The sequence below is a fragment of the Gastrolobium bilobum genome, unplaced genomic scaffold, assembly GCF_033153095.1.
Source record: "Gastrolobium bilobum isolate Gb01-03AN ecotype WA unplaced genomic scaffold, APGP_CSIRO_Gbil_v1 utg70158, whole genome shotgun sequence".
NCBI classification, from domain to species: Eukaryota; Viridiplantae; Streptophyta; class Magnoliopsida; order Fabales; family Fabaceae; genus Gastrolobium; species Gastrolobium bilobum.
The window spans coordinates 19,467-29,541 of NW_026897237.1; the positions used below are offsets into that span (position 1 = coordinate 19,467).

The 10,075-nt window shown below is 36.3% G+C and overlaps 3 protein-coding genes across 3 annotated transcripts; all 3 read left to right on the plus strand.

Annotated features, from left to right (window-relative positions):
* The first annotated feature begins 1,334 nt into the window (after positions 1 to 1,334).
* Positions 1,335 to 1,769, plus strand: LOC133305089 (uncharacterized). Its single transcript, XM_061505218.1, has one exon. It carries the CDS (start codon positions 1,335 to 1,337, stop codon positions 1,767 to 1,769), a length of 435 nt encoding a protein of 144 aa, XP_061361202.1.
* A 1,002-nt stretch (positions 1,770 to 2,771) lies between these two features.
* Positions 2,772 to 3,227, plus strand: LOC133305090 (transcription factor GTE12-like). Its single transcript, XM_061505219.1, has one exon. The coding sequence runs from the start codon at positions 2,772 to 2,774 to the stop codon at positions 3,225 to 3,227; it is 456 nt and encodes a 151-aa protein (XP_061361203.1).
* A 767-nt stretch (positions 3,228 to 3,994) lies between these two features.
* LOC133305092 (transcription factor GTE12-like) lies at positions 3,995 to 4,450 on the plus strand. The gene has a single exon (XM_061505221.1). The coding sequence runs from the start codon at positions 3,995 to 3,997 to the stop codon at positions 4,448 to 4,450; it is 456 nt and encodes a 151-aa protein (XP_061361205.1).
* The last annotated feature ends 5,625 nt before the right edge of the window (positions 4,451 to 10,075 follow it).

Consider the following 10,075-nt stretch of genomic DNA (forward strand, 5'->3'; position numbering starts at 1 on the left):
AGAAAAAGGTATAGTTTGTTTGTGGATATTTTAATACATAATTTCTTCAATCTAAAATCAATGAAATCATGGTAGTATAAACTCAAGCCCAACCAAACTCTCTTCAATGGCTGAACCCCAAAAGTCACTTGTGATTAAGCTTTACATGAATGGTGCAAAACGTTCAAGAACCGTCCAAGAAGGGTGCCAACAGATGGAGATCGTTGATTTTTTTACAAGAAAATGAGAAACAAGGCTTCTGAAATTTCTCCGCCACTAGAAAAAAATAGAACGACTAAACCCCCAACAAATAAATCTTTCATCAAAGAAAACTCTGGAAGAATGTCAAGAACTGCATTCCAAGTTTGTGAGTTGAAGAAGGAAGGAGTAAAGTCAAAGAAAGAGAAGAAACAACGGACAGATAACATGGACAGAAAAAAAAAGATGCAGTGTTGGTGATCTTGAATAGGTTGATGGTAGGAAGAGATGGTTGGGCTTTCAAACAACCTCTTGATGTTAAGGTCTTCGAGTTTCTTGATAACCCTGAGGCTGTATCCAAGCCAATAGGTTTCAAGGATATTGAGTGCAGATTGAACAATTGTTTGTGTTACAAACCTGAAGAATTTACAGATGATATGAGGATTGTATTCTCTAATGCATGCTATACCTTTCGAGGAGTGAGATTCACATGATTGCGACGAGGGTTAGTGGGAATTTTGAGAGCAGTTGGAAATATTTGAAGAAAAAATGGATACTTGAGGAAAGAAAAGGAAAGAAAAGTATGTGCAAATGTTGATAGAGAAGCTGCATACCTTTGAATCATGGTTAGAATGTCATGTTTGTACAAACTTAATTCTTGAATTACTAGAATATTTTCCATTAGAGTTTTATTAAAAATGTAGGGTCTGTCAAAGGTTTAGTCGATCATTAGGTGTGACTTTTTGTCATAATTACTGTTTTTTTTTCTGTTTTTAGGTTAATAAGCCCAGCAAGAAAACAAAGAAACAGAATTTTGAATCTTATTTCATACTTCCTCATTTACTCTATTCAATTACCAGAATTTACTTCTACATCATTACGCATTGAATTTGATTTTGAGTTGAAAAAGGAGTGCCTAGCTCAGAAAGAAAACCAAGAAAGTGAAATGTGACACATATTCCATAGAAGTGCGTTCAATCATAACCAGATGCTTAATGACAGTTGTTGCAGTCGAATGCATCCTAAAGGGTTATCTTATATTCTTATCAAAAAGAAAAAAGTAAAGTTGTTTGTGGATATTTTAATACATAATTTCTTCAATCTAAAATCAATGAAATCATGGTAGTAAAAACTCAAGCCCAACCAAACTCTCTTCAATGGCTGAACCCCAAAAGTCACTTGTGATTAAGCTTTACATGAATGGTGCAAAACGTTCAGGAACCGTCCAAGAAGGGTGCCAACAGATGGATATCGCTGATTTTCGTTACAAGAAAATGAGAAACAAAGCTTCTGAAATTTCTCCGCCACTGGAAAAGAATAGAACTACTAAACACCCACCAAATAAATCTTTCATCAAAGAAAACTCCGGAAGAATGTCAACAGCTGCATCCCAAGTTTGTGACTTGGAGAATGAAGGTGCAGGGTGCAAGAAAGAGAAGAAAAAAAGGGCATATAACATGGATAGAAACAACAAGATGCAGTGTTGGGTGATCTTGCAGAGGTTGATGGTAGAAAGAAATAGTTGGGCTTTCAAACAACGTCTTGATGTTATGGTTTTCGAGTTTCTTGATAACCCTGAGGCTGTATCCTAGCCAATAGGTTTGAAGGATATTGAGTGCAGATTGAACAATTGTTTGTATTACAAACCTGAAGAATCGGCATAAGATATGAGGCTTGCATTCTCTAATGCATTTCTATACCCTTCGAGGGGTGAGATTCACATGATTGCGATGAGGGTTAGTGGGAATTTTGAGAGCAGTTGGAAATTTTTGAAGAAAAATGGATACTTGAGGAAAGAAAAAAAAGTATGTGCAAATGTTGATAGAGAAGTTGCATACCTTTGAATCATTGTTAGAATGTAATGTTTGTACAAACTTAATTATTGAATTATTAGGTTATTTTCCATTTGAGTTTTATTAAAAATGTAAGGTCTGTCAAAGGTTTAGTCGATCAGTAGGTGTGATTTTTTTGTCATAGTTACTGTTTTTTCTGTTTTTAGGTTAATAACCCCAACAAGAAAACCAAGAAACAGAATTTTGAATCATATTTCATACAGCATCCTTTACTCTATTCAATTACAATAATTTGCTTCTACATCATTCGCATTGAATTTGATTTTGAGTTGAAAAAGGAGTGCCTAGCTCAGAAAGAAAACCAAGAAAGTGAAATGTGACACATATTCCTTAGAAGTTCCTTCAATCATAACCAGATGCTTCATGACAGTTGTTGCAGTCGAATGCATCCTAAAGGGTTATATTATATTCATATCAAAAAGAAAAAAGTATAGTCTGTTTCTGGATATTTTAATACATAATTTCTTCAATCTAAAATCAATGAAATCATGGTAGTATAAACTCAAGCCCAACCAAACTCTCTTCAATGGCTGAACCCCAAAAGTCACTTGTGATTAAGCTTTACATGAATGGTGCAAAACGTTCAAGAACCGTCCAAGAAACGTGTCAACAGATGGAGATCGTTGATTTTTTTACAAGAAAATAAGAAACGAGGCTTCTGAAATTTCTCCGCCACTAGAAAAAAATAGAGCGACTAAACCCCCACCAAATAAATCTTTCATCAAAGAAAACTCCGGAAGAATGTCAAGAACTGCATTCCAAGCTTGTGAGTTGAAGAAGGAAGGTGTAAAGTCAAAGAAAGAGAAGAAACAAAGGACAGATAACATGGACAGAAACAAAAATATGCAGTGTTGGGTGATCTTCAATAGGTTGATGGTAGGAAGAGATGGTTGGGCTTTCAAACAACCTCTTGATGTTAAGGTCTTCGAGTTTCTTGATAACCCTGAGGTCGTATCCAAGCCAATAGGTTTGAAGGATATTGAGTGCAGATTGAACAATTGTTTGTATTACAAACCTGAAGAATTTGCAGATGATATGAGGATTGTATTCTCTAATGCATTGCTATACCCTTCGAGGAGTGAGATTCACATGATTGCGATGAGGGTTAGTGGGAATTTTGAGAGCAGTTGGAAATATTTGAAGAAAAAGTGGATACTTGAGGAAAGAAAAGGAAAGAAAAGTATGTGCAAATGTTGATAGAGAAGATGCATACCTTTGAATCATGGTTAGAATTTTATGTTTGTACAAACTTAATTCTTGAATTACTTGGTTATTTTCCTTTTGAGTTTTATTAAAAATGTAGGGCCTATCAAAGGTTTAGTTGATCATTAGGTGTATTTTTTTGTCATTATTACTGTTTTTTTTCTGTTTTTAGGTTAATAAGCCCAGCAAGAAAACCAAGAAAAAGAATTTTGAATCATATTTCATACTGCATCATTTGCTCTGTTCAATTACAAGAATTTGCTTCTACATCATAAGCCATTGAATTTTTTTTTGAGTTGAAAAAGGAGTGCCTAGCTCAGAAAGAAAATCAAGAAAGTGAAATGTGACACATATTCCTTAGAAGTGCCTATAATCATAACCAGATGTTTCATGACAGTTGTTGCAGTCGAATGCATCCTAAAGGGTTATATTATATTCATATCAAAAAGAAAAAAATATAGTTTGTTTGTGGATATTTTACTACATAATTTCTTCAATCTAAAATCAATGAAATCATGGTAGTAAAAACTCAAGCCAACCAAACTCTCTTCAATGGCTGAACCTCAAAAGTCACTTGTGATTTACATGAATGGTGCAAAACATTCAAGAACCGTTCAAGAAGGGTGCCAACAGATGGAGATCGTTGATTTTATTACAAGAAAATGAGTAACGAGGCTTCTGAAATTTCTGGACTACTGGAAAAAAATTGAACGACTAAACCCCCACCAAATAAATATTTCATCAAAGAAAACTCCGGAAGAATGTCAAGAACTGCATCCCAAGTTTGTGAGTTGGAGAATGTAGGTGCAGAGTGCAAGAAAGAGAAGAAAAAAAGGGCATATAACATGGACAGAAACAACAAGATGCAGTGTTGGGTGATCTTGAAGAGGTTGATAGTAGGAAGAGATGGTTGGGCTTTCAAACAACCTCTTGATGTTAAGGTCTTCGAGTTTCTTGATAACCTTGAGGTCGTATCCAAGCCAATAGGTTTGAAGGATATTGAGTGCAGATTGAACAATTGTTTGTATTACAAACCTGAAGAATTTGCAGATGATATGAGGCTTGTATTCACTAATGCATTGATATACCCTTCGAGGAGTGAGATTCACATGATTGCGATGAGGGTTAGTGGGAATTTTGAGAGCAGTTGGAAATATTTGAAGAAAAAGTGGATACTTGAGGAAAGAAAAGGAAAGAAAAGTATGTGCAAATGTTGATAGAGAAGCTGCATACCTTTGAATTATGGTTAGAATGTCATGTTTGTACAAACTTAATTCTTAAATTACTAGGTTATTTTCCATTTGAGTTTTATTAAAAATGTAGGGTGTGTCAAAGGTTTAGGCGATCATTAGGTGTGATTTTTTGTCATAGTTACTGTTTTTTCTGTTTTTAGGTTAATAAGCCCGGCAAGAAAACCAAGAAACAGAATTTTGAATCATATTTCATACTGCATCATTTAGTCTATTCAATTACAAGAATTTGCTTCTACATCATTATGCATTAAATTTGCTTTTGAGTTGAAAAAATAGTGTCTGGCTCAGAAAGAAAACCAAGAAAGTGAAATATGACACATATTCCTTAGAAGTGCCTTCAATCATAACCAGATGCTTAATGACAGTTGTTGCAGTCGAATGCATCCTAAAGGGTTATATTATATTCATATCAAAAAGAAAAAAGTATAGTCTGTTTGTGTATATTTTAATACATAATTTCTTCAATCTAAAATCAATGAAATCATGGTAGTAAAAACTCAAGCAAACCCCCCCCCCCCTCTCTCTTTTTAAATGAAGTTATTTAGTCTGTGTTTTGCTAAAAATCTAGTATGAATTAATGTTTGAAACTTGATATGAATGAGGGTGTGAATTTTAAGAAAAGAATGATGTATTTTAAATTGAATTTCAATTATTGCTAGTAACATTTTTTCAAATATTTTTGTTAAAGTGAGTTAGTATGATTTATGGTTTGAAACTCAACATAATTTATGTATGACTACAAGATTTTTTGAGAAAATTGAGAATGAAATAAATTAGAATGAGAATCCAATAAATCATTTGGATAACAACTTAATTATCTTACAAAAAATCGAGAATTAAGTTATAACTACGGGAAAAGCGGTGTTTTAACACGATGGATGGGGATGGATGTGGTTCATATCAGATTTTCTGCAGACTTTGCTGCCAGCATATCAACTTTATCATATTGTGAATGTAATAGTTCATCATTACGTGCTTGCGTTGTTGCAGAATCCAAGCTATACGTATTCAGTGGCTGGCAATGTTAAGTACGGTTAAGCAATTTATTTGATGACCTTCAGTGGCTGGCATAATTAAGCAATCACAATTAAGAAATTAAAAAAATTCTATTCAAATAACAAAGAAAGATTATATATATATATATATATATCTATATATATGGAGAAAAACATTTCTCCGGCAACTTGAGATAAGTTTATCTCCGGCCACCCCAAAACGACGTCATTTTGTTTATTTATTTCCTTATATTAATTGATTCACCTTTGAATGGTTATGATTCTCTTTTTCTCTCTCTTCCTTTATCACCATTGATCCATCTTTGTATGGTTATGATTTAGTAGGCGGAGATAAAATTATCTCCGGCAGCTTGAGAAATGATAACCCCATATTTCTCGTACCCTTTTCTTTCAAGTTGGTATCAGAGCTCTCGATCCCGAGGGCTCTGCTTCCGCGCCTATTGTCTTTAGAACAAGAACCTTTTATTTTTTTTGTCTCTCGCTGCCATCAGCCGCCACCGGATTTTTTCCGAGGACCTCTTGGACCGAGAAGATCTCTGTTATACTGGATCTCTGTTACTGTTCATCGTCTCTGTTACTGTTCATCGTCTCCATTATTCTTCATCACAAGATAGCATCTGTTCATCACGATTGGCTCCTTTCCCGGTGGTTTTTCAACTCCGAACAGACCCAGAAAGAACCGAGCTCACCGGACGACGTTGCTCCAGAAATTTCAGACCGGACGGCCACCGCACGCGCCCAGACGCGCCGCTCCTTCATCTGCGAGTGAATCCCACGCGCAGCCAATCTCACCGGCACGTGGCGGCGCGTGAGACCATTTTTCCGGATCGGACCACCGTGATCTTGATCGTCCCTTCATCTTCTTTCTGGATCTGTGCTCCTCTCTTTGATCGGACATCGTTTGGTATTTATTTGTGATTTTTTGGCTTCTTGGAGCTTTTCTTTAACCATTTTATGTGCAGTATGACCTCTTCTCAAAGGAGTTCTTTTTTAAAATTTTATAAATGGTTTGTTTCTTTTATTGATGATTGCACTCGTGTAACTTGGGTTTACTTAATGCGTGAAAAGTCTGAGGTACCACAACTGTTCTTTCAATTTTATAAAATGATTGAGACTCAATTTTGTAAAAAAATCAAAAGACTAAGGACAGATAATGGTACTGAATATGTCAATCACTCTTTTTCCCAATTTATACAAAATCAACGTATGATTCATGAACTTACTTGTGTAGACACCCCTCAACAAAATGGGGTTGCTGAAAGGAAAAATCGTCACCTTCTTGAAGTTGCTCTGATACCAACTTGAAAGAAAAGGGTATCCAACTTGAAAAAGGGTTATGAAATATTATTGATATTTTTTTGAATCTGTACATAGGGGTCTCTATTTATAGAGACTTCTTGACCTAATTTTGAACTAATGGGCTTGGCCCAATATACAAGTAACAGACTAAATAAATACAAATAAATGACTACATAATTACTAATAAATGACTACATAATTACTATTTACAACACTCCCCCTCAAGCTGAGGAATAGATATTTATCATTCTCAGCTTGCTAGCAAGTTATTGAAACTATCTGAAGGAAGCCCCTTTGTCAATAGATCAGCTAATTGACGCCCAGTGGGAATGTATGGAGTGGTAATCAACCCGCTATCAAGTTTCTCTTTGATGAAATGGCGGTCGACCTCAATATGTTTAGTCTGATCATGTTGAACTGGATTATGAGCTATACAAATAGCGGACTTATTATCACATAGCAGCTTCATAGGTCCCTCACATTTTATTTTTAGATCATCAAGTACAATTTTCAGCCACAATAACTCACAAATGCCTTGAGCCATAGCTCGAAATTCAGCTTCTGCACTTGATCTGGCGACCACATATTGTTTCTTACTTCTCCATGTCACCAAGTTACCACAAAGAAACATGCAATAACCAGTGGTAGAACGACGGTCAGTCACGGATCCAGCTTAATCAGCATTTGTGTAGACTTCTAAAGATAGATTGCCATCACGTCGGAATAACAACCCTTTACCAGGAGTACCTTTCAGATACTGAAGAATTCTCTCTACTGCCTGCATATGTTTCTCCTTTGGATCGTGCATAAACTGACTGACAACACTAACAGCATAAGCTAAGTCTGGTCTAGTATGGGCCAAATATATCAATTTCCCAACTAGCCGTTGATATTGTCCTTTATCAACTGGAGGACTCTCCTCTTCATAGCACATCTTGTGATTCTGCTCAATAGGAGTATTAGAGGGTTTACACCCAAGCTTTCCTGCTTCTTTGAGAAGATCAAGAACATATTTCCTCTGGCTGATAAAGATTTCTTTGCTCGAATGAGCTACTTCTATCCCTAGGAAATATCTCAGTTTCCCAAGGTCTTTGACTTCAAACTCAGAGGCAAGCCGTGTTTGCAGAATCTGTCTCTCCACAAAATCATCACCTGTGATAATAATATCATCAACATATACAAGGAGCACAGTAAGCTTCCCATTTTGGGAGTGCTTGAAAAAAAGAGTGTGATTTCCTTGACTTTGTTTATATCCTAAGGTCATCATAACCTTAGTAAACTTTCCAAACCAGGCACGAGGTGACTGCTTCAATCCATACAAGGCCTTTTTTAATTTACAAACTTTATTTTCTCCCTTCACAGAATCAAAACCAGGCGAAATTTCCATGTAGACTTCTTCTTCTAACTCACCATTGAGGAAAGCATTCTTCACATCAAATTGGTTTATATCCCAATTGTAATGGGCAGCAAGGGATAACAAAACTCTCACCGTATTCATCTTTGCAACTGGAGCAAATGTTTCTTCATAATCAATGCCATAGGTTTGAGAGTAACCTTTGGCAACTAATCGAGCTTTGTATCTCTCAAGAGTTCCATCAGAATTATATTTTAGGGCATAAACCCATCTGCACCCTACTGCTTTCTTTCCAGTAGGTCTATCAATAACCTCCCATGTTTTATTTTTCTCCAATGCATGCATCTCCTCTTGCATGGCTTGAGCCAAATTCCCATCTTTCAAGGCTTCATGTAATGATTTTGGGATTGCAATAGAGTCTAGTGCTGAAACAAAGCTTTTGTGCTGCACAGACAGATTAGCAGAGGAAACAAAATGGGAGATAGGGTATTGAGTACAAGAGGAACAAGATTTCTTGGGACATGATCTTTTTCCTTTTCTAAGAGCAATGGATAAATCATCAAAATCAGTAGTAATGGGTAAGTCATCAGAAGTATCATGATCAGAAATATGAGATTCAGGACTTACCAGTGGTTCAGACGATTGAGGTTGCTGCTGAGGCAATGTGGGCTGTGTATCAGTCATGGGAGGATCAGTCACAGGAGGATAAGACATAGACACATTGGGAACAGGAACAAGAGGAAGAGACATTGACTCAGGTGAAGGAGCAGACACTGAAGATTCAAATTCAAAGAAGGAAGGTGATGAGTCTTCTAGTGAATTATTCTCCCCCTGAAGATGAGGACCTTGGAAAAAGGACTCAGATTCCTGAAATGTAACATCCATAGAAACAAAAAATTTCCGACTACCAGGGTGATAACACTTGTAGCCCTTCTTATCAGGAGCATATCCAAGGAAGACACATTTAAGAGCCCTAGGATCCAACTTACTGCGATGCTGTTTATGAATATGAACAAAGACAACACACCCAAACACTCGAGGAGGAAGACTTTGCAAAGTTGGAACAGAAGGAAAAAAAGAAGTCATGGAGTGAATAGAACTTACATGATCGAGAACCCGAGTGGGTAGACGGTTGATCAAGAACGCTGCAGTAAGAATGGCATCTCCCCAATAGCATTTGGGTACATGTGTTTGAAACAGTAAGGCACGAGCAACTTCAAGAAGGTGACGATTTTTTCTTTCAGCAACCCCATTTTGTTGAGGGGTGTCTACACAACTAAGTTCATGAATCATACCTTGATTTCGTATAAATTGGGAAAAACTGTGATTAACATATTCAGTACCATTATCTGTTCTTAGTCTCTTGATTTTTCTACCAAATCGGGTCTCAACCATTTTATAAAATTGAAAGAACAGATATGGTACCTTAGACTTTTCATGCATTAAGTAAACCCAAGTTACACGAGTGCAATCATCAATAAAAGAAACAAACCATCTATTTCCATAAGCATGAGGGACTTTAGAAGGACCCCAAACATCAGAATGAATAAGATCAAAAGGTTCAACACTCTTAGTACTACTAGAAGGAAAAGACACACGATGATGCTTAGCAAACTCACAAACATCACAATGAAAAGACTCAACAGGCTTAGATAAAAACAATGACGGAAATAAAGACTTGAGTAAACCAAATGGAGGATGTCCCCAAGCGCTTATGATGAAGCCAAATCAAAGAATCAGCAATTGATTGACCATTAGTAGGGAAGAAGGTTACAGTACAATTCAGATCTTTTGTAATTTTATGAATAGAAAGAAGATTCGTGGAGAGTTTAGGAACATGAAGAGCATCTTTAAGATGTAAGGACTGCTGAAAGTTTATGACACCAGAACCCACAACTGATGTATGTGAGCCATCAGCTA

What these genes read in the sequence shown, in the direction of transcription:
- LOC133305089 (XM_061505218.1), top strand. Translation starts at nt 1,335, where the DNA reads ATGGCTGAACCCCAAAAGTCACTTGTGATTAAGCTTTACATGAATGGT.
- LOC133305090 (XM_061505219.1), top strand. Translation starts at nt 2,772, where the DNA reads ATGTCAAGAACTGCATTCCAAGCTTGTGAGTTGAAGAAGGAAGGTGTA.
- LOC133305092 (XM_061505221.1), top strand. Translation starts at nt 3,995, where the DNA reads ATGTCAAGAACTGCATCCCAAGTTTGTGAGTTGGAGAATGTAGGTGCA.